Source organism: Balaenoptera physalus (genome assembly GCF_965194825.1).
Source record: "Balaenoptera physalus genome assembly, chromosome: 12".
Classification (NCBI taxonomy): Eukaryota; Metazoa; Chordata; class Mammalia; order Artiodactyla; family Balaenopteridae; genus Balaenoptera; species Balaenoptera physalus.
Window position 1 is genome coordinate 21,896,076 of NC_138897.1, and position 25,849 is coordinate 21,921,924.

The 25,849-nt window shown below is 35.2% G+C and overlaps 1 protein-coding gene across 1 annotated transcript in view; it reads right to left on the reverse strand.

Annotated features, from left to right (window-relative positions):
* DCC (DCC netrin 1 receptor) overlaps positions 1 to 25,849 on the reverse strand; it is a 1,180,955-nt gene that overhangs the window by 618,358 nt on the left and 536,748 nt on the right. Inside the window, exons 4-5 of the mRNA XM_082416529.1 lie at positions 18,718 to 18,868; positions 17,362 to 17,498 (exon numbers count right to left, since the gene is read on the reverse strand). Coding sequence (XP_082272655.1) covers positions 17,362 to 17,498; positions 18,718 to 18,868 — 288 coding nt within the window. The remainder of the gene's footprint in view (positions 1 to 17,361; positions 17,499 to 18,717; positions 18,869 to 25,849) is intronic.

Genomic DNA, 25,849 nt, shown 5'->3' on the forward strand with positions numbered 1-25,849 from the left:
GTTAGAAATAAAATGTATTTACAGAAATAATGTAAATTATAAAACTACTTAACTTCATAAGTGTAATAAACTTGAATACTAAAACCAAAGTCTACTTCATTTTGAAATATACAGCAAAAATCCTGTATTCTTGTAAACTGAATTTCACAGAATATTAGTATTTTCATGTTATTATGTTTAAAAATGCCTATCTTAAATCAACAATCTACATAGTGACAAAATTTTAGAGGCAGTAAATACTTTTAAAACTCAGAAGAAAGTACAAATCGCAACCATATAGAGAAAATCGTATAGTAAAATGTTAATAGTATACTAGTATGCTATTTGTATACTATTTGTACTATTTGTATACTATTTGTACTACTGTTTACTATTTGTATACTAGTCTGTATTTTTAAATGTACTTATAGTTAATGAACACGTTTCTTTCATAAAATTTTATTTTAAACGAGAGCAAATATAAACTTATATATGTATATGCATATTTGTGTGAATAGGAGTGTGTGTTTGTGCATGTATACATACATATATATTAAAGGATATTTAAAAACCATTACACTGCATCAGTCATCAATTCCTGGACTCTGTTTTTCATGAGAATGCATGAATTTGAATATATCTCCAAATAATGTCTTTTTTAAATGTTAAGGAAATATCCAGAATGATCTAGAGTGTTCCTTTTACAAACCATTTTAAATCTCATCTTCCAATTATTTATATTCCTTATTATCTTTTTAATTTATGAACTCACTTGTGGGGAAGAACATCAATAAATTTACTACCAGGTATGAAAAGAAGTCTAATACTTTTTCTTTTCTTTTCTTTTCTTTTGTCCTAAAATTACCTTCAAGCTTCAAGAGGATTCTCCTACGTACAGTATTGTTGAATTTGTTGAACGTGACCATGCTCCACTTACTAATATCCTTCATGGACATGAATTTGATTGTGTCCCTTCTCACCCATCATTTTTCTGAACTGAAAATTTCTCATCTGGTCTTACTGTTTTTTTCCTTTGATCATTTCTGTTAACCTTTCAGGCTTTTCTGTTTTATGGCTTTAATGAAATGTACTGAATAAAACCATGGACTCTACTCCACATACAGAAACATTATTAGCTCTGTTCAAAGATTTAACAAAATTATATAATCCTGTTTTCTTCAATTTTATCATGGTTATCTTTGGCATTTGGTTGACCTTTTGAACTGCCACTCTACACTGGACTATCTTCAAGGAATAGTTGACATAGATTCAGATATTTTTAATTTTTTTTCCAGACAAAAGTAATAGAAGAGAGAGTAATTCATTTTACCAGCATAGTTTGGATTACATTTCCCCAAGATACATTACCTTACACTTGCCATAGCTGAAATTTATCCTCTATTATTTTGTCTATTCACACAGCATTACAAAGTGTTCTGGCAGGAAACATCCATCCCACAAGTTGGAACAGTTTCAGAGTCATCTGCAAACTTATAGATCTGTTTCAGTGCAGTCAACATGGCCCACCTTCCTCCCCAGACCCACACTCTTCCAGTAGATAGGCTTTTTTTTTTTCTCTCTCTATTTTTGGCTTAGTCCAACTTCATGCTCTGATGCTAATCCTGTATATCAGAGGGGAATTTCAAGAACTTGAGCAAGTGCTACAAGTGAGAAGATTAAGTCCATGTGGATACTGTCTAATCCTACAGTATCCCACCCTGTTCTCTACCTTGACTGTTCTTCCTTACGTCCAAGCCCCTCCCTTATACTCCAACTTTGATAACAGGTCTGTGTCTTTGCACATGGCCTGTCAATGCTACTTTTGTTTGTTCTGGTTTTTGAATGTGAATGCCTTGCCTTACTCTTGTTAATATCCCATTTCTTTTGCCACCTGCCAGATTGGTCTTCCTTTTCTTAAAGCAGTGGTTATGAATCACTTGGAAGCCTTATTGAGATAGTTTCTTGGTCCCATCGCTAGAGATTCTGATTCAGCAGGCAAGGGCATGAACAACAACTCTGCATTTCTAACAGGCTCACAAGTGATGCCCATGCTGCTGGCCTGGGGACCGCACTTTGAGAATTACACAGCTTCTAAGATCTCTGTCCGTTTTTTGTTTACCACAAGCCCCCGCTTGATGATCCACCTGTCTGACCAGCTCATTTGGGTTGTCTTGATGGACTTCCCTACATCTCAGGGCCCTATTCCTTTCCCTGACCACTGTCTGAGAAAGGCAAACAACACCAACTCTAATTCTGCTTCCTAAAATGATGATGATGATGGTGACAGTGATGAAAATGCTGTTGCTGCTGAGCCTCAATTAAAGTGGAGATTAAAGATGGAAATAAGAACATATAGATTTTGAGCCTATTAAATGAGAAAACACAGCACTTTGCACAATGTCTGGCACATAATGTGGGCCCAATAAATGTGATGTCGATGGTGATGGCAACGTATCATTAATTCAACAGATTGATTGATTGACTGATTAGTTTCTGCAGATATAATAGTGAACAAAACAGATAAGGATTCTACTCTGGTGCAGATAGGAACAGTGAATGAGGACATAGACAACAACAGATTGTAATAAGTACTACAAAGGAAAAAATAACAGGGTGGTGGAACAGAGTAACTGAGAGAGGCTGATTTAGTCAGAATGGACAAGGATAAACTCCAAAAGAGGGTGGCATTTGTGATATGATCTGGGTGAGGAGTTAGCCACATTAAGAGCTGAGGGAAGATCATTCCAGACATGGGAAGCTGCCCCAAAATGTTTTGCGAATGGAAATTGGTTTGTTCAAGGAACAGGCAGGAGGCTAGTATTGGAGCCCAATGGATAGAGGTAGGATGTGATGAAGTTAGCAAAGTTGACACAAGCTAAATCCCACAGCAGTTGGTAAGATGTGGTAAGGAGTTTTTAGTTTAGTCTAAAAAAATATGCAAGGACCTTGAGCATTTTAATTTCTAAGAAGGGACATTCTGTGTTCTGATTAAACTGTTGAAATCATTCTGAGAGAGAATGGGTTACAGTAAGGCAAGACTGAAAGAGAGAGAGTTAGGAGGTTACAGGTCTGGTCCAGGTAACAGGTGAGAGTAGTTGGCTTTATTTAAGGTGAGGGAAGGCAGGATGGAGAAAAATAGGTAGATTTGAAATATACCCTGGAGGTTGAACTAGTATAGATTTAATGTAAATAATGTAATGTAAATAAGGTATAAAGAAAAGAGGGCCCAAAGCTCATGACTGGGTTTAATGTATTGCAACACTGAGAATATATTCATTAAACCAAACTCTATTTACTTATTTTGAAAGTTTTCATATGTATTATATATGTGAATGATAAATATTCCTTATTACCCAAAGCTAATTTAATTGTGAATATTTATTTTCCAGGGGATTTTCTTAATAATTTACAATGTTGACATTTTCATAGTCTTTGGTAAATTGTAAATAATGGTAGTACACTTCTTTTTTTTTTTTTAAACATATATATACTTTTGATGTGGACCATTTTTTTAAGTCTTTATTGAATTTGTTACAATATTGCTTCTGTTTTATGTTTTTTTTTTTTTTTTTGGCCGTGAGGCATGTGGGCTCCCAGCTCCCCGACCAGGGATCGAACCCGCACCCCCTGCATTGGAAGGCGAAGTTTTAACCACTGGGCCGCCAGGGAAGTCCCGGTAGTACACTTCTTAATCTCCCTCAAGAAAGCCTATAATACTTTTAGTTCAAATTATTTTTTAAAATAATAATAGCTAATATTTATTTAATGCTTCATACGTACTAGACCCTGGTTCATGTCCAAATCACTAGACTATAGAGCCCACTCAAAGCAGCATAACTCATTCATCTCCTCTCATGAATCCCTACTTCTACACTTTGGTTCAGTGATCCTGTATTTTAAGATAAATTTTACTGCCCTAAGTTCTACTATTCTTAGAGTCACCTCTAGAATGCTTCTTTAGCACAGTTTCTTTCTCCTGGAGTTTCCTTGAAATGTCAGGAAATGGTAAGACCCGTCCAACTTATAAGATCTAAATGAGACTCCCTATTCTGAGTTTGAGTAATCGAGCAGAATGCATGTTAATGGGCAGGCACCTGTTGTTAATAATGACAACGATGCCACTTATCAAATATCTGTTCCATTCCAGGCACTGCCCTGGAGATGCACTGACCATGTGTCATTTCACTTGGTCTAAACTTCATACCAGCTCTGCAGATGAGGTGTCATTGGTCCATCACACAGACCATGCACAGATCAAGTGATGTGTTCTTGGCTGCTCACCCAGTAACACCCTCAGTACAATATAAACTGGAGTAGACTGGAGCAGTAGAGAGAAGAGCAAGATGGTGGAAGGAGAAGGTGTGGCTAAAATGAAAGATTAGATTCACAAGCATACAGATGCTCCTGATTTTAGGGGAGATGCTGATAAGCATGAAATGTCCCTTAAAGCATTCAGCCAAAAAGAAGAACACCAAGCAGTTTACAGCGGAAATGAGAACAAATTTGCTCTGCTGTTTACATGGAAGGAAGTCAAGACGTGGGGAAGAGAAAAACTCACTCACTGATTTCTTCTTCTGAGGCCATTTCTTATGATTTTATTATTGTTTTAAAAATCAAAGAAGGAAAATGCCCCTCCTCTCTTTCTCCCTTCCTGCATATATCTACACAGTGACCCTGTGGAGTCTTAATTCCCAAGGTATTTTACAGCCTGAATTATCATTCTAAAGGAAAACACAGTATTACATACACAATCCTTACTACTATCTGGCTAAACATCCTTTAAGAATCACATACACACACACACACAATCCCCCAGGTCATTTGAAATTTCTTTTATTTTCATACACTGGAAATCGGTGATAAAGTGTTATGACCAAGAATTCAGCAGTTGGATTCACTAACTATTTTTTTGAATGTCACTAAGAACACACCAAGGGAAAACTGAATTGTATAATTTGATCACCGGGGTTAATTATTTTCTTTGCTGGCCCTCTAAAGAAGAAATAGATGCAAACTCACAAATATCACACTTATTTTTCTTAGCAGAAGGGAAGCTCTGGGCTGTGATTAAAAAGGCATCATGTTGTTTCCTACAAAATGTGTAATGGGTCTGAACCCATTAATAAAAAATGAATAAAAAAATAACCACACCCATTAACCATGGTAAAAATCCCCTTTTAATTGGGTAGGCAGTTTCCACAGAAATGTATACAGCAAGTTGAAATTACATATAAGTTAAATTGGTGTAGCTTTACTGCTGATAATAGGATATTCTTCACCTAAAGCACTTTCATCCTCCAAACATAGGGAAAAAATGACTTTTAACTCTACAGTCTTTGCTAATTGCACATACCATTTCCCAAACATTAGCCTGTTAGAGATTCTGAGAAAACCTGCAGCGTGTACTTGTTTAATTTAACTTTGTTTGATGTAACATTTCCTAAGTTGAGGGAACACAGAGGACTTCTTGTTTTGTGTTTTTCACTTCTGTTAGAATACTTAATAATAAAAAGACAGTTGGGGGGACGCTGCTGAACAAGAATGTTTAGCCTTCATCTTTACGAGATGCCTCATTTGATGACGCAGTTGCTTCATCTTTAACTTTGTCCATTTTGTTCCTACTGGACTTGTAACCCAAATGTGTTTCACAAGGAGTAACTACCAAAATATTTCAATTGCAATTCAGAACACTTTGTCATGTCTTAATTATAGTGCACTTAAAACTTCATGCGTCGCAATAGCTTTTCGGAACCATAGCAATATAGGTAAAATGAGAAAGAAGACTTGGAATCTGAGGGTTGTGCACAATCTTGTTGTTGTTATTGTTTTTGTGGGTTTTCTTTTGTCACAAGAAGGACTAAATGAATGAGACACTTTTTTTTTTTTTTCCCCACATATTCAACATTTAGGATGAAAACCCAAATTCAATTCTGAGAGAGAAAACTATGCATTTCTTACATATTTCTTAATGCTTAGTCCATGCCAACTAGTATGTAAGATACTGGGGACATGAAAATGACTAAGATACAACCCCTCCCCTTGAGGAACCAATTTGAGTTATACCTAATTACAACTCACATTACGAACTTCTATGGAAGCTGCCTGACCAATGCATTAAGTGTTAATCATGAAATTAACAAGAAGTTACAGAAACACAGGGAAGGATGGGGGCTGCCACATGGGTGCAGGTTGTGTCAGATCTAATGATCAAAGAGCAGTGCACATGCATGACAGAGTGCCAGCTAAAGAGAAAAGCAAGGCAAGAAAAGACAGTCTTTGTGAACTCAAACATTTCCACCCAGGTAGCTGATTGCCCTAGAAGTTCCTCTGTGGCGTTCCGTTTAGCCTGTTCCCATCAAGGTGGCAGACTTCACTCCACACACATATGCCCATAAAAAGCCACTACAACTCAATAATAAAAAGACCAATAACCCAATTAAAAATGGGCAAAGGATCTGAATAGACATTTCTTCAGAAAATATATACAAATGGCCAATAATCCCACGAAAAAATACTCAACATCATTAGTCATCAGGGAAATTTAAATCAAACCTACAATGAGAAACCACCTCATACTCACTAGGCTGGCTAGAATAAAAAAGTCAGCTATTAACAAGTGTTGGTGAGGATGTAGAGAAATAGAAACACTCATACATGGCTGGAGGGAATGTAAAATAGTATAGTAGCTTTGGAAAACAGCCCGGTAGTTACTCAGATGATTAAACATGGAGTTACCATACAACTCAGCAATTCCACTTCTAGGCATATACCCAAGAGAATTAAAAACATAGGTTCATGTCAATGCCACTCTCTCACTTCGCCCCAGCTTACCCTTCCCCCTCCCCATGTCCTCAAGTCCATTCTCTACATCTGCATCTTTATTCTTGTCCTGCCCCTAAGTTCTTCAGAACCATTTTTTTTTTAAGATTCCGTATATATGTGTTAGCATACGGTATTTGTTTTTCTCTTTCTGACTTATTACACTCTGTATGACAGACTCTAGGTCCATCCACCTCACTACAAATTACTCAGTTTTGTTTCTTTTTATGGCTGAGTAATATTCCATTGTATATATGTGCCACATCTTCTTTTTCCATTCATCTGTCAATGGACACTTAGGTTGCTTCCATGTCCTGGCTATTGTAAATAGTGCTGTAATGAACATTGTGGTATATGACTCTTTTTGCAAAATAGATAGCTAGTGGGAAGCAGCCGCATAGCACAGGAAGATCAGCTTGGTGCTTTGTGACCACCTAGAGGGGTGGGATAGGGAGGGTGGGAGAGAGATGCAAGAGGGAGGGGATATGGGGATATATGTATACGTATAGGTGATTCACTTTGTTATACAGTAGAAACTAACACAACATTGTAAAGCAATTATACTCCAATAAAGATGTTAAAAAAAAATAGGCTCACACAAAAACTTGTACACAAATGTTTATATGGAACTATTCATAATAGGCAAAAGGTGGAGATAATGTCCATCAACTAATGAGTGGATGAATAAAACATGATATATCTATACAAATGGAATATTACTTGACCATAGAAGGAATGGAGTACTGATGTATACCACAAGGATGAACCTTGAAAATATTATGCTAAGTTAAAGAAACCAGTCACAAAACACAACATATTCTATGATTTTGTTCATATGAAATGTCCAGAATAGGGAAATCTACAGAGGCAGTAGATTGGTGGTTGCCTAGGGCTGTGGGTAAGGCAGGGAGAAAGAGAGAACAAGAGGACAGGGGAATGACAGCTAAACAGTATGAGGTAATGAAAGTGTTCTAAAATTGGCTGTGGTCAGATGGGTCACACACATCTGCATTACACTGAAACCATTAAATTGTACACTTTAAATGCAAAATTGTATAGTATGTGAATTTTAATGTATGATACTCAATAAAGCTGTTTTTTAAAGCATTAGGTGAGAGAATTACTGTATTTTAAATACACATTTGTTGAGCAAATGAATAAATGAATCAACCAATGTATAGATAGAAACTCCAAATGCTTTAATAGAGTCCACCATTTTAAGACTTGTGTTCTCAAGTTGGTGCTTTTTGCCCTTAGGTACACTGCCACCAAGTGGTAGTGGGACCGTCGGTCTTATAGTGTGAATTTCAGTTGCATGAATATAAGGTATACTCTGGAGGTTTCCTGCTCAGATATACCAGATTATACTAAAGATGAATCCACACCTAAATATGTAAAATTACTGAAATGAGTATACCTAGATATATCAAATAATAAGTCAGAAAAAAAGTTAGAAAGTATATAAGGAAATATCATCTTTCCTCCCTAGTGTTTAAAAATTGGCAAGCACAATTGATGCTAACTCTTGCTAACTTTAATTAAAACACTCCTGTTTAATTTAGTTCGAGTCCTAGCACAGAGTTAAACTCCTTCTGGGATAACGTGTACTTCTGGTACTTCAGGAAAATTTTGGCATGAAATGCCCTTTTGGGCAGCTTTCTACCACTGTCAGCAGTTCTCCTTCTAAACCACAGATGGTCACTTCACCTTGCTGAAATTGTTAGGGCTAATTAAAATCATAGTCTTAGATTGCCTTTTTTAATGCTCTGAATTAGTACATAGCCTTTGCCTTTCCATCTGGGGCCTCTACTTCCTTCCTTATCTGTCCGAGAAAGAAAAAAATTAGATCATAATCATCTCAAGGATAAATGCAAAACACTGTTCAAATTGTTTTATCCAAAGGAAGAGGGAAGGAGAGTAGAGATCCACATAGTAGGCCTGCACATAAATATCTGTATAATAAATAAATAAATCCTACCACTAATCCAACTAGTATTTCCATAACCAGGCATAATTGCAGTCATAATCAAATAATTTTATTACTAACAGCCTGAGTTTACCACTTTTCTTCTTCTAATACCTATATGCATTCCACAGAATCTTCTAAACATCATTTTGGATAGAACTTTTGCATATTCTCATGACAGTGGTGATCTCAGGTGAGGAAATTAATTATGATAAGTAATCAACACAGTGATGGGAAGAAACAGCTAATATATGAATTTTTAAATTTTAATTCTGCCTTACTTTATGCACTTGTATCCTACATTTGGGACCATATCCCTACATGGAAAAACTCTTAACTAACTTCAATATGATCCATCTGGCAATTATCTGTGAAGGATAATCAACATAAACTTACCTAAGGCACAGCTTTTATGACTATGATCATTAAATGTGTATGGGTGAGGGGAGAGTGTCACTGCTAATAAAGGCCAATTATAGGTAGACATGAAATTTAAGGACTGCTATTTAGGCAGAAGCAGTAAATTCAGAAGAACTCCATTCAAACAGTTATACATTGCAATAAAAGAATAAATATTATATTAATTAATATATTTTAGGATAACTATTTTCCATTCATGGCTAAGAACATAAGCCTAAAACCCAACATGGGTGATCCACCAACGAGTTTATAAAGGAGGTGACTGAACACCTTAATGGCAGGTGAATGTGCCACTTACTCTCCAAACAAATGGATGGGTTAATTTTCTGCTTGGCCACCTATCCATGCTGAGAAAGTAGCAGCAAATGATACATATGTTTCACAGAAAATTATAAAACTAAAGCATATATAAAAAATAAAGCCATATCAATTTTTAATTATCATGTTTCCTTCCTTTCCTTTCCTTTCCTTTCCTTACTAGACATATCTGAGAGTTGATGGTGTGTGTCAACATTTACATGCTTGTTGTAGTAAACTGAATTTATAGAGCATACCTAAGAGTTGATTTAGAAAACACAGTTTTTTCATAGTTAATAATGTGTACATATATATATATATATATATATATATATATATAATTAAAATTTGGTCAGATAATTTAATATGATAGGATCTAAAGTGGTACCTTATACTTCAAAATTACTAAATAAAAAGATGATATTGAAGAAATAAGACAAGCAAACACTAAATTTATAAGGATAGTAGAACTACATATAATCAATTGTATAAATGAAGAAATGGGTTTTGATTAATTGCTACTGTAAGAGGAAGTTTTGTTTTTTTGTTTTTTTTTTAACACTCCTGGAAATTGAAGATTGTCCATATTAACAATATGTAAGAAATGTTAGTAATATACTTCTCCATTGTAGCTCATGTCTCTGTAAAACTGATCAAGATTAACAGGTTAATGCATAGAACAACCACCCTTTTTGTAGTAGTATTAGTCTGTGGTTTAAATTACAAAATACCACAGACTGTGTGGCTTAGACAACAGAAAGTTATTTTTTTCTTAGTTCTGGAGGCTGGAAGTCTAAGATCAAGGTGCCAGCAGGGTTTGCTGATGGTGAGACCTGTTTCTGTAGCTTACAGATGATGGCCTTTCTCTGTGTCCTCTCATGGTCTCTTCTGTGTGTGTGCACTGAGAGAGTGATCTGACATTGCTTCCTCTTCTTTTTATTTTTAAAAATTTTTTCCAGCATGTGATCAGCCCACCTGGCAGGAAACCCTTATGCTCATCCACAGGGGTGTGTTGGGGTCATGGTGGGGGGCAGATTCAGGTGTTAGGCAGTGAATGCACGACAGCCCGACTCCCTCCACTGTCTCATACTTGGTCACTGCCACAGTCACTGAAGGCTGTCCTATTTGGAAAGGGACCAGTATGGATCCCCTGAAACCTGCAACCCTTGCAACTTTTCCACTGCCCACATTACCAATGGCCAGGGCACAGGCAGCCTGTAATCACTTCAAACCCAGGGCTGCTGAGACTGGAGACCAGGGTCAGAAGACTACAGCTGTGACCAGGCCCACTCTCATTCTCCTTTTATAAAGCCTCACAGAAATCAGCAATGCACCAGGCACAGAGGGCACTCAATAAACACCAGGTGTGAGGAAGCATCTAAAAGGTGGCGGGAGGGAGGCAGTGTGGGAAAGCTCCAGAGTTTGGAAGGGACATGGTGGTCTACTGCCATACCACCCTGAACGCACCCCATCTCCTCTTCCTCTTCTTATAAAGACATAATTTCTATTGGATAAGGGCCCCACCCTTATGACCTCATTTATCTTAATTACCTACTGAAAGGTCCTCTCTCCAAATACAGTCACAGTGGGGATTAAAACTTCAACATATAAATTTGGGGGAAACAATTCAGTGCATAACAGTGGTGTAGGAAAAAAACAAGAGTCTCGATGGAGAGCTTATGAAATATTTTGATAGAAAGTCAGATAATTTATGTACAATGCACATTCAATTGTATTTCATATATTTAAAACTCAGATGAGCCTGAGAACAAACCAAGAGTTTGAGTGGCCAAGACAAAAAAGACACAGCATCGGTTTTTAAGTTTCTCACAATCCAGCTGGGAAGAAAGAATGACGAGCAGGCCATAGAGGCACAGAGTAAAGTAAAAAACATAAAATGCTTCATGAATTTGGATATCGTCCTTGTGCCACAAACCTAATTTTTTGTCTATGTTTCTAGATATTTCTAAATCTAAATTTAGATTTAAATTTAGGGATTTCTAAATTTCTAAAAAAACTCTCTCTGTGTATTGTTAGGACATCATTATATGATTCCTCCACTATTTGTGAGAATTATGCAGGGACCAGTTGTTGCTATGGACATTTTATAGATGAGAAAAACTGGTTATGAAGAGAATACATGGGATGTTTCAATATTTGTGGCATTTTGTTTCAGTTTGTTTTTGCTTAATCTTTGCAACCATGCTCTAGGCTTTTCATGAGGGCTGGAACAGCATCTTACATTTCTTTATTTCCCGGAGCACCCAAATCTGTTCCTTGCTCTTCTGGAACCCTTCTCTCCCAATTCTCATACCCAAGTAGTCATCAAATCCTATGATGAAGTAATTATCATTCTTTACCAAAGAAGAGACTGAGGATTAGAGAGATAACTAAACAAGATGAAAAGTTGGTAAGCCACAACTCAAAAATCTTTCCATATCTTTCCATTACGCTTAAGATAAAAATCTAACCACGTTAGCAACATAGTCAGGATCTATACCACTTTTCCACTCCACCGTCAGATTCCCTTTGTACCCATAATCACTCCCCCTTCTCCATCCCTTGCTTATCTCTAAACCTTTGCCCACTTCCTTCCCCCTGCCCAGAAGGCTCTCCTTCCACCTCTCCTCCCAATGTCCTAGCCCCAACTCCCATTCTTTCACCTTTGTTGAACTCTTTATTCAGGGTCCCACACCTCCCTCTCTCCCAACTGTTCTTTGACTTTTTTAGTAATTGCCTACTTCTTGTCTGTTTACCTAACTAGTCTTTGAGGCCTGGATCTGTGTCATATGTCTCTCTATGCCCAAAGAGTACTTGAAAGAGTATACAAGAGACACCCAACAGTTGGGTGCTACTTTACTACTAACACTGTGGCTCAGTTGTCTACCTGGGACTAGAAACTGTAATTGGTTGGCTCATTATATATACCCAGCCACCTCTTTTATTGTCCAATAGCAATTTCAGAAGAAAGTGAGCTACTAATGTGGACTTTTCTATCCCACGACATTACAGAATTATATTTTTTAAACAGGGGTCTTTAACTTCCCCCATGTATCTTAATCTGCTCTCAACTCACGTTTAAGATGGTTTTTCTAAAACTTTCTGAATAGCTTTGTCTATGATCTAATTATTTGCAAAATCGATACATTATTTAATGGTTAAGATAACCATAAGCATTTGAGAGAATATGGGACTAGATTTTGAAGAGAAATTTTCTTAGAAATAGAGAATATGTGTATATTATGTGTATGCATGTACATATACATATGTATATATGTATATATACATGTATATATATTATATATTTTGAAATATAATTTAATATTCTGAATCCACCACCATTAGGCTTAAAGAACATATCTGTGTAAGGCGAATATGCTCAGGTCGGTAGAGAAAGCCCTTCTGAACACATTCCTAAAGGGTGACACATGGATCCCAGCCCCTTAAGGAGGAGTTTCAGGCAGGGGTAATACCTGTCTCAAAGGACTTCTTTTCAAAGGTGTTTACTTGGGAGAAGCATAAACTCAAACACCAGATGAAGTAACACGTGCCACTTGTCCGGTGGAAGATATGAACTCTTAGGTTTCGCTTCAAGTTTTCAATCATGTGTAAAAGACCGACCCAGTAGAATTACTTGTGTCCTACAAAGCCAGTTTGTGACACTTCTAGCCAACATTTCTCTAGAAAGTTGATAAGGCAAATAACTGAGAAAACCTACACACAAAGGTCAACTTTTTTTTTTTTTTTTTTTTTTTTTTAAGAGATTTACTTTTTTTTTTTTTTTTTTTAAATTTTATTTATTTATTTATTTATTTTTGGCTGTGTTGGGTCTTCGGTTCGTGCGAGGGCTTTCTCTAGTTACGGCAAGTGGGGGCCACTCTTCATCGCGGTGCGGGGACCGCTCTTCAACGCGGTGCGCGGGCCTTTCACTATCGCGGCCCCTCCCGTTGCGGGGCACAGGCTCCAGACGCGCAGGCTCAGTAGTTGTGGCTCACGGGCCCAGCTGCTCCGTGGCATGTGGGATCTTCCCAGACCAGGGCTCGAACCCGTGTCCCCTGCATTAGCAGGCAGATTCTCAACCACTGCGCCACCAGGGAAGCCCAAAAGGTCAACTTTTAATAGTATATTGCTTGTATTGCTACAGACTGCTTTAAAAGGAATTCTAGAATCTTTTCTGGAAAATTCAAAAATACTTTCATTTTCTCATTGATGTTAGACCTAATGGCTTTTACTGAAGAGTGAACTTTCCACCCATCTCATTCTGAGTGCATATGGACAAGGGTGCACAGGCTTTGTCCAAGGTCAAGCACTTTATTGGTTAAAGATCAAATACCTCTTTAACATATGCATTTCTGCATTGCTTTGGACAATGAATCAATTGAGACCTAAGGCAGTGGTAAATCTCCTGAATGCTTATTAAGTGTTGTCTTGATGTGTGCAGGGAGGTGTGCGTGAGGGTAACGGGTAGATGGAGAAAAGGATGTATTTATGTTCAGAAATGGTGATTATAGCTCTTGAGCCAGAAACCTAGACATTTTAAAAATAAGAATTGACAGAATACCATTCTTTAGATCCTTGTTAAAAACTAGAGTTTAAAAAAATAACCATGGCTTTAGTGATTTAAACAAAATATAAGCTGGCAACGGTATTCAAAGAGCCTCCCTCTGTATCCTCATCTCCACATTTCTCCTGTCACCATTGGTTTAGGCTCTATCTTTTATGAAAGCAGAGACTATCAACTCTTCACAGCTTCACAGATCCCATGTTTACATGCAATATGGAAAAAAAAAAACCTTACTCAGAAGTCATGAAGGTACCTGACTATGAATTTGTAACTATATTGCAAGGGCATAAAGCCAGACTTCAAACCTTTGTGTAGCCTTTCTGGAACCCAGTGCAATGCATGTACTCAAAAGAGGTCTACCAATACTGTATTGATGGTTATTCTTATAGGTCAGAAACATTATATAAATGGTTATTATTAACCATACATTTATTTATTTTTTATTTATTTCAGACAAGGTTGCCCTTAATCTCATCTAATATAGATTTCTTCAATAGGTTTACATATTATGGAACTTTCCATTTTCATTTTAGAATGTAAATGCTTTAAATGATATTTAACGGACATTAACTCTGAAACTCTTGAGGAAGACCACAGAATTTCTCTTTATCTTGTTGTATATAAAATTATATCCTACTTGAATAGTCTGTTAGTTCATGCCGGTTCACACTCAAAGGCAATCTAAGTGCAAGAAAGAACCATGAGTTAAAAGACAAAACAAGAGTCTGATAAAATCCATGATTAAAGCACAAGCTTGGATTTCTTGTGGAATTTTATCTTATGAAGAATTTAAATTACACTTAAATTCTTAAAAATGATGAAAACCAAATGTAAGTAACACTGATAATGAAGGTATTTCTTTCCTTAAAAAAAGTAATAAATTCTATTTTCCATATGAACTCAGTCCTGCAGGACGAACTTAAGCTTATATCAGGATAGTCAAAGACTATATCAAAGATTTTGCTATATCAACACTTATTTTAAAGCCTGGGCAGAATAGTTAAAACAGTGTTACAACCACATCCTAAATTAAACCATACCTTCTACAATAGTTATAAGTCATATTAAGTCTGTGGGAAATCCTTAAAATGTATACACAGTTACCAAGAGAATTCAAGAAAGAAAGGAAGGAAGGAGGAGGGAAAACCAAGATACAAACGCTGCTCTATCTATATTTAAAATTTAATAATGCCTCTAATTTACATATTCAACATGTAATCTATAACTAGATTTTTAGAAATAGAATGGTTCATTTAGAATAAAAATGGAAGTCTAAAGGCAACAAATCCAGCAGCCATAAAGAGAAAGACGTGGTACCCTATATAAAACTTAAAACCAAACCCAAAACAACAACAAAATATACACACACAGAGCATATAGAGCATTATTACTGTTCTCCTACATAAAGAGTTCCTGCAAATAAACAAGATAAAGATGACTATTTCAATAAATTTATGAAGATCAAAAAAGAGTGATAGCAAGTCACAAAATATAAAATGCAAATATCCAGTAAAACTATAAAAATAATCTGAATTTTATAGGGATGCAAATTAGAACAAAGAGACTCAATTTTATAAAATTGTTAGATAGGCAAATAATAGAAAAGTGCACCCTTGTGAGGGGTAAACTCTTGCACTGCTGGTGAGAGTATAAACTTTTCTTTGATAATTTTCCTCAGGATATAAGCAAATAAATGACAAAAATATATAAGGATAAATTAGCGTTTGCTGTTTTAAAAAATAAAATTTTGAAACAAGATAATGCTCAACAATCAAGGACTGGAGAACATATATATGTGCACAGTAACACACAGAGGAAGATGCCATGAATGTCAAAATATGTGCATATATGTACGTCTATACACATATTTCTTGGCTAGTTTATCCTTAGAAATCAGTATTTATATACATTTGACTTAGATATCAATGAAGCATTACATGTCTCAATATGTGCATTAATTTGGTATAAAATTAGACCTCAGGCGTTTGCAGTTAGAGGTTTAGCTCTGATCACCACAAATTCTAGCTCATTCCATAACCACGTTTGCCTTACAATCAATCAGTAATACACATTACAAGGTTATTTCTATGGTAGCTGTTCTGTTACTGTACTTTGATGTTACAAATGTGAAAGTTCTTTGTTTCACAAAAAAACTTCCATATAAAATAAGAGTAAATTAAATTGTTGCCATTTTAAAGTTAGCTGATATTTTAGTTAGAATAATGCTACCTCTAAAACCAAATAATTAGAGTCCTTTGCCTATTCTTAGTTTAATATTTACAGTTTGATCAAAGAACAAACAACTCCATTGCCTCACTCATCGTATATGTTATTACCCTGTGTGCAGATGAAAGCATTTTCTGAATAAACTTTAAAGCAAAACCCAAACTTTAAAGCAAAATGGACAGCATAATAATATTATGATATAGGTTAGCAGGTGTAATCAGTATACCACACCTTTTCATTCCTACTGAATAACTTCTTAAGAAGCCTATGATTTTACCTGGACTCTTTAAATGGTAAAAAGATTTATTCCAGAGGAAAAAATTCAAAGACCGATAAACAAGTTTTTGGTGTTGTTACAGAAAAAATCAATTGAAATTCAAATGTTAAGGCACTTTCTGTAAACTACATGATTCAAATGAAACTGGCTAAAAGAAACCTGGTGGATAATAAAACATTTTGTTTGACTGAGGAGCTACCGCATATAAGAATTATTTATTTGCAGTGACCACACAGTGTCCCTACCTATCTCAATTTAATGAACTTACATTTATTTAAATTAGATTCTTGCTATGCAGGTTTTCTTTAGATGTATTTGATTTTAATGGGTCACTTTCAACATAACATCTATAGCATTTCCATATTAACTGAACAATTTTACCAACACATCTGAGTTTAATGTCAGAAACCCTGTCATCTCAAATGACATTTAACTTTTCTACTCAAGTGCCTATTTTTTTATACAATTTCTCTCATTCATTTCTTCATTTATTTCCCCCAGATATTTTGGAACCTCTCATTTGCTATTTACCCCTTTTGTTAGATAATCATTTTTGGTAAGTTTCAGTTATGTAATGGGAATAATTAGACTAAGAGTGATCTATCTGGATTTTAATCAATGAGCAAGTATTCAAATACTACATTTAACCTCTGTGCAACTAATCAACGTAGAGCAAGCATATGTGTGGAGTATTGGGGCTTTGCAATTTCACACTAATAAACATAGGAAGCAATTTGGTGATAAGCATTTATAGCATCACGGTGATATATTTTGAAGGGTACAATGTAAACTCATCTCAAGCCGTTAACTTACCCAAGACTGTGAGCTCTGCAGAGGCACTAATATTCTCATTCTTATATGTGACAACACAGGTGTAAGTTCCACTGTCATCATCTGTCACATTGGAGATAAGCAAGTTGCTTCCACCCAATAAAGAATACTTTCTGGACCTGTAAGACAGAAGACATATGACATTAGAGAGTAGATTTACATATATCTATATCAGGCAAGGTATTCAAAGATTTAACTGAACTCCACAAAAGCTCGATTTATAAAACTGGAGAAAAAACTCTATTTCAGGGGAGCTTGATAACACTGCATTTATGTTCAAAAATCCCTTCAAGGTAAACCACTCCCTTCGGAATACTGTGTGCTGTGATCAAACAAATGAAGTAGATTAAACTTGGAACTAATGTTAGTACTGAAAAGAAACTTAAAGATAATTTGGCTCACTTTGGATTTGAGAACCGCTGGTCCAGAGAAGTAATTACTCACAGTGGAAGTCCATGTCCTATGTCCTGACATCCAATTTAGTAATCTTTGTACAAAGTCACACGTCATAGTGCACTGTGCATGCCTGACCATATTCAGAGAACACATCTTCACATGCTGAAGCTCCAACCGGATTTATTGCATATTTCAGTATTCTCAGAAGTATTGTGATACCATACCATGTATTGTTGTTATATAAATAAATACTGAAGGTAGATGAAACGTAAAGATAAACTTATTGCCTATGAACCTATCTTACCATAGAATATAAATGTTCTATTTAGAACACCAGATCTCAAAATCAATGAAATTAATTTCTTAAGTGAAATCTAATCCATTCTCATCAAAATGTTTCAGACTCAGTATTCCATTCTATTAAGAGTTTACTTTCTAAGTATGCCTTAATATTAATGTCCAGTAATTTAAAGCCAGCCAAATTCTTCTGTCTTATCTTGAATATTTGTTATAGCTGGGATGGTGAGAGATATAATCAGAGCTAAAAAAACAAAAAACAAAAAACTGCACAGACCCTATCATGGCATGTTATACATTCAAATGCAGAAAGTTGGTTTCTTAAGAAGTATTTCACTCTCTACACCACTTCTTCAGGATGAGATCCTCCAAAGTATCTTTGCTGAAGCCTCTGTGGTTAGGATCATCTCAAGAGCAACACTGACTTTCTAAATTTCCTTTTAGAATTGATCTCATGGATTTTGACTCTGTTCCCCATTCCTTTATCCCAGTGGGTATGTGTCTTTTATATACTGTCTAATGCCAAGGAATGTGGAAAGAATATTCAATTATTATCAAAAACCCTAGTATTACTAGGTACTTACATCAAATTAGAGAAAGATAAATAGTAACATATACTTCACAGAACTCCTAAATGTATAATACCTGAGTTGGATGACTTCCTCTCCTCGTAGCCAGGTAAAACTTGGGGGAGGATATCCAGAAACACAACACTCCAGGATAGCATCTTTTCCTTCAATGGCTACTACATTTGATGGTCTCTGCAGAAAATACAGTTGCCTATGCAGTCCTGGGTCTGTGGAAAAAAGCACAGGGCCACATCTTTTATGAAAAATATTGCGAAGAAAAATGATGTATCTGGAACTTTTTTTTGTTTTGTTTTTCTAACAAGACACTGTGATGAAGAGGAATGAAAGAAACATGGAAAGATGCCAATGAAACTTATAAAATAGACTCCTAGAAGTCTTTCCATGCCTAGTTTCTAGGATTAGGATATTAGAATAGTCTTATCTGTTGTTGACATCATGGTATAAGGCAAAGGGAAAAAGCTTGAGACTACAAGTCACTCGTGTGGGCTACAGGCCTTGTTGACTTATTGTCATCAAAGAACAAGACAGTATCAGTACCTGTTTGATATTTTCAGTGTGCCTGCCACTAATACCTATTCCACTTCCTTCTGCTTTGTTTATTGCTTCCGTGGTTTGGGAAGTAAGATTAGAAAAACATGTTAGAATTGTGTTAAAAATCTGTTGTTTTCAAAATGAAAGTTTCTTTTTTTTTATAACAAAAAGTTTGTTTTTTTATAACAATAAGCTATAAACAATAAGTTATGAAGGTTTAATTTAGGCTGTTTTCAACTTAATGAGTTAAATGGAATTAGCATATAATCTTTCATTTTGCAAACTCAAAGCAATCTTGAAGCAAAGAAAATGAGGCAAAGAAATCTTCAAAACCAGGATTGGGGTGGCTGAAGAAATGCCAAAGGAGGTTAAACCTAACTAGGTCCTACTGGGGGCCGTGGGTGATCAGAGAGGAAGTGAGGTGGGAGGAGACCTGGGACACGTTTTAACATTGCTGTTAATCTTCCTTGGTTGGACCCAAGTCCACACAGGTTGATCACAGATGAATAAAAGAATACCAGTTCTCCAGTTAATAGTTGGGAGAGTAATTGTCATCTAAAATACTCTTTGTGTGAAGAAAGAGAAATTCACGCTTTCTCAGTCTTGTCACATCCGTTTCTGGTTGATAACAGCAACAAAAATAAATATTCTTCACAACGAAAACATTGAAAGAATTTTCAAAATGTGTTAATCTTTATAAAACCAATATTGTAGATAAAGTGTCTCAAAATTTTTCAAAATTGCTGCCAGTTTGTTTAATAATCCTTCATGAAAGTGACTTTTCAAATCAAATGAAAATGTTTCGAAGGAAAATGTTGCTTAAAAATGAAATCCCTGATGTGGAGAAAAGGGAACCCTCCTGCATTGTTGGTGGGAATGTAAATTGGTGCAGCCACTATGGAGAACAATAAGGAGTTTCCTCAAAAAACTAAAAATAGAGTTGTCATATGATCCAGCAATCTCACTCCTGGGCATACATCCAGACAAAAGTATAATTCAAAAAGATACATGCACCCCTGTGTTTACAGCAGCACTATTCACAATAGCCAAGGCATGGAAAACAACCTAAATTTCCATTGACAGATGAATGGATAAAGAAGATGTGGTACATATATATAACAGAATACTACTCAGCCATAAAGTAGAATGAAATAATGCCATTGCAGCAACATGGATGGACCTAGAGATTATCATACTAAGTGAAGTAAGTCAGACAGATAAAGACAAATACCATATATCACTTACATGTAGAATCTAAAATATGACACAAATGAACTTATCTAGAAAACAGAAACAGACTCACAGACATAGAGAACAGATTTCTGGTTGCCAAGTGGGAGGGATGGATTGGGAGTTTGGGATTAGCAGATGCAAACTATTATATATAGAATGGATAAACAACAAGTCCTGCTGTATAGTACAGGGGACTATATTCAATGTCCTGTGATAAACCATAATGGAAAAAATATGAAAAATAATGTATATATACGTATACCTGAATCACTTTGCTCTGTAGCAGAAATTAACACAGTGTAAATCAACTATACTTCAATAAAATAAATTTAAAAAAATAAAATAAAATCCCTGAAATGGACAGGTTCACAAAAGGTGCATTAATAAATAGCTATCTTTATAATGGAGGCTTATTCATGAAATGTTTCAGCTACATATACTGTATAATACTACATTATTATAGAAAACATCAAATAAAACCTATATAATTTTATCTTCTAGCTATAAGAAAATAGGCCTGGGACCTATGTGTAATACTACTTATTCATCCATGGAAGAGCCAAAATTTCAACTCAATTATATTTTCTTTTGTCAGAAAATCATGTAACACAAAATGGTTATTTTTTTAAAAAATATTTTTATATTTTATTTTAATTTACAAAAGATGAACGAATAGTACAGAGTTCCCACATACTAGTTTCCCCATCCCTGGCATTCAGTTTCTCCTACTATTAACACCTTACATGAGGGTGGTACATTTGTTACAATGAATAAAGTGATATTGATACATTATTATTAACTCAAGTCCATAGTGTACCTTAAGGTTCACTCTTTGTGTTGTCTAATTCTATGGATTTTGTCAATGCATAACATCATATATCTAATATTACTGTAGCATATAGAATAGTCCCACCACCCTAAACAAAATCCCCTGAGCTTCACTTATTCATCTCTTCCCCACCACCTACATCTCAAACTGCGGGCAATCACGGGTGGTTTTACTATTCCTATAGTAGAGCCTTTTCCAGAATATCATATAGTTGGAATTATATAGTATATAGACTTTTCAGATTGATTTCTTTCACCTAGCAATTATGCATTTGGGGTTCCTCCATGTCTTTTTGTAGTTTGATAGCTTATTTATTTTTATTGCTGGATATTTTTCTATTGTACCAAAGTTTCTTTATTCATTCACCTATTGAAAGATACCTTGATTGCTTCCAGGTTTGGTAACTATGAACAATCTGCTATAAATGTCCATGTGCAGATTTTTTTCTAGACAGAACTTTACAACTTAATTCAGTAAATACCTTGGAGCATGATTACTAGATTATATGGTAAAACTATGTTTACCTTTGTGAGAAACTCCCCAACTCTCTTCCAAAGTGGTTCTGCAATTTTACATTCCTATCAGCAATGCATGAGTGTTTCTGTTGCTCATCCTCATAAGCATTTACTATGGTCATTTTTATTTTTTTTTATTTTAGCCATATTAATAGATATTCAGTTGAATCTTATAGTTGTTTTAACTTGCAATTCCCCAATGACATAAGACACTGAGCACATTTCATATGCTTAGTTTCTATCTGTATATCTTGCTTAGGTGTCTGTTAAGATCTTTTGCCAATTTTTAAAATTGGTTTGTTTTCTTACGGTTGAAATTCAAGCATTTGTTGTATATTTTGGATACAAGTCCTTTATCCAAATGTGTACTTTGCAAATACTTTCTTAGTCTGTGGCTTGTTATTCTCTTAGCATAGTCTTTTACAGAGCAGAAAGTACTAATTTTCACAAAGTCCAACTTATTCTCATAACATTATCTTTTACAGAGCAAGAAGTACTAATTTTCACAAAGTCCAACTTTCATGGATTATTTTATAGGCAATGTATCTAAAAATTCATTGTCAAACCTAAGATCACCTAGGTTTTTTCCTGCATTTTAGAAGCTTTTTCTTAATAGTTTTGTGCTTTATGTTTAAGTCTATCATCCAATTGGAGGTTTCGTGGGTTTTTTTTTACGAAAGGTATAAGGCCTGTGTCTAGATTGGTTGACTATATTTCTGTGGGTCTATTTCTGAGAGCTCTGATTTTTCCATTGATCTATTTCCCTATTATTTTGACAATATAACAATATCTTGACTACTGCAGCTTTATCATGAGTTACCGTCAGACAGAGTGAATCCTCTTTCTTCTTTAGTATTGTATTCACTATTCTGATTCTCTTGTCTTTCCACGTAAATTTTAGAATCAGCTTATTGATATACACAGAATGATGAGATTTTGTCTTTATCTTAAAATATTAATAGTTCAGGCATCACTGGGCTCAGTGCCAGGAAAGAAGCATCTGCTATTTCTAGACAGAGTATATATATTCTAGATTACTTCAAGCTCAGCCTGGTCCATTTCAGTTACGTTTATTATCTTTGCTCCTCCATAGACATTGGAACCTGATCATATGTGTCACCCTGATCATACACATGGAAATGTCAGCTTTTGGCAGAGAAATCTGGTTCCATTTCTCCAAAGATATTTCTCTGTAATTATCCAATCTAATAAATTCTAATATTATGGAAGTTCCCCCCAAAAGCTAATGGAAATGGTCTTTAATAGTAAATAGTTCATATGTTTCACAACACTGTGACAGATTCAATATGATCACAAATTGTTTGAGCTCCTTCAGTCCAGAGTTGAGGGTCTACTTCCCTATTGTTTAAATCTGGCCTGGCCCCGTGTCTTGCTTTGACCAATAGATTGTGTTGGGAATTACACTGATGAGTTCTGGACACAAGGCTTCAAGAGGCCGTACAAGTTTCTGCCATGGGTCTTTATGAAACGACCATGTTGGTCTAGCCAACTGGAGGATGAGAAGGCACATGCAGGATGACTGAGTTTCCCAGGCAAAACCAGCACCAACTGACAGACATGTGAGTGAGGCCGTCTTAACACTCCCACCTCGGTCAAATATGCCTGAGTGAATCAAAGTGAAACCAAAAGAGGAACAGCTGAGATAAACTGCAGAACTATAAGAGATAAAAATTTAAGTCACTACATTTTGGAATGGTTTGTTATACAGCAATAGAGAACTGAAATATACACATGAATGAAAACAAAACAAATCCATCCCAGCTATTTAAAGTATTTAAAATACCAAGTAACCTTTTTGGTTGCTGTTATTTTTAGTTTGACTTTTGGTTTCTGTTTTTTGTTTTGTTTTTTTTTTTTTTCACTATTAGGGTGATTCTGGCTATTTAAAGAAACATGATTAATCTTGATGTATCCCTTATTTTTCTCCATTAAAATGTGATTTTTTTTTTTAGAAGAATGTCAAGAAAATGTATTTAAGTTCTAAAATGGGGAGGACAGAGATACTATTGCCAAGGTTACGTTTGTATGATAAAATTGTGGGTAGTTTTTATTTCCATCTTTGGATTTTTCTGTGTTTTCTAAATTTTTTTAATAAGAACATATTTTTTTTAGAGTAAAGAGTTATTTTAAACTCTGGTGTTGCAAAGTGGATGGAAATTATACGAGAAACAAAGAAATTATAAAAGCTAATGACTAAAACACAAGGCAAATATTGAAGAGCAAATGAAAATTCTCCCTCCAGGCTCCATAATAATATAGATGATAAAGCCCTGGGAGGAGTGAACTTAAGATCCTAGGTCATGACTTTTGTTGACTAAATTGATTTTAATTGAACTATGATGGAATTAGCAATTATTCATAAAAATAATTTTTGGTCTTGCTACATGGCCACTGATTATTCAGAACCAAATGGAGTTACTCAGCTAATACGAATATGAAAAAAATTCAGTTAAATAATAAACATGATTTCATCAAGGAATGGCATATAATACCAGTCTGAAATGTTCTATTTCATAAATTTGTGATAGGTACACAAATGGTCATTTTATTTTTATTCTTCAAACTGACATATGTTTCATATACTTTTATGCATGTGTAATATGTTTTACAATTAAAAGACAGGAGGGATATGCAAGGGTGGATTCTAGAAAACATATTTGGCAATAGCTTTAAAATCAAACCAGAAAAAAATGATTTTTCTTCTAATGTAAATTTTTATATTAAAAATTTCAAAAGCAGACCTCTTTCATATGATGCTCATGGAAGTGAATGCACACACTGTCACAACTATGTTTTCTAAATGGATTATGAGCAGTCATGATTTGCTTGGACTAAAATCCAGTTTAGCTTTTTCTTGTTGGGAGGTAAACGTTAGCCTGATTCTCTGATCTGGTCTCACTGTCATGCTAGTAGAGGTACAGCTAATCCTCCTCACAGACGAAGAGGGTGGTACATAAATAAAGAGAAAGCAGTCATTACAGTGATGCAGATCTTTGACATACACAGATCCCATTAAAGTCTAGCAACACCTTATGGCAACATGCTGCTTTTACTTATGCTTTTCTTTCTTTTTTCCTTCCTCCTTTTCTCCTTTCCTCCCTTCCTCCTTCCTTTCTAACTTTTTAAAAAGTAAATTTGGCCTACTTTGGCTTAATCTATTATCTGAGTTAGAGAGGACTGATCTACAATCATCAGGAAAATGAATAATAATGTAAACAGTGGATCTCAACCTGTTTGGTCTCAGGAACCATTTGTATTCTTACAAATTATTGAGGCACCCAAAGAGCTTTCGTTTATGTCGGTTATAGATATAAATAGTTACCATATTAAAAATCAAAACAGAGATTAAAATATTTTTACTAAATATTCACACCTCACAAAAAATAGTATTTAAAAAAATAACTATACTTTCCAAAATAAAATTATTAGTAGTACCTTTTATTTCTGTACATTTTTAATGTGCCTTAAAGGAAATAACTAGATTGTGTCACTTTCTGCATTCACTTTGTTCTGATATGCTGATTTGGATGAATTACATGAAAATAATCTGACCTCAAATAGATATGTAGTTGGAAAAGGGAGGTGTATTTTTAATAGCCTTTTCAGGGAATTGTAGATTTTATCTTTTAAGACTGCACCAAAACTCAATAAGTAGTTTCCTGAAAGTTAGTTTTAATGTGAAATCTGACACCATATCAATAAAGATTTTGTGTTATGTTATATAAAAATCCATTGGTCTATCTTGCATTTTGAAAATATTTTTTGCCCACGCTTGATTTAGTCACATCAATCAATGGTCATTTGGAATGGTACACTGAATGGGACATATCTTCCAAATGTTGACACATTTCATTATACATTATCACAAAATCTCATTTGTTACTATCACCACCAATCCCATCAGAAAGGCCTTTTAATACTGCAAAGCTGTCAAGATCCCCGTGGCAGATACAAGATTTCCAAATTTCTAATTTTGTCTTAAAAGCATGAACTTCATCCTTGGGAGCAAATACTATTTTCCTTGCACTGACTGACTCACTTCGTTCATTTTTGAGAAA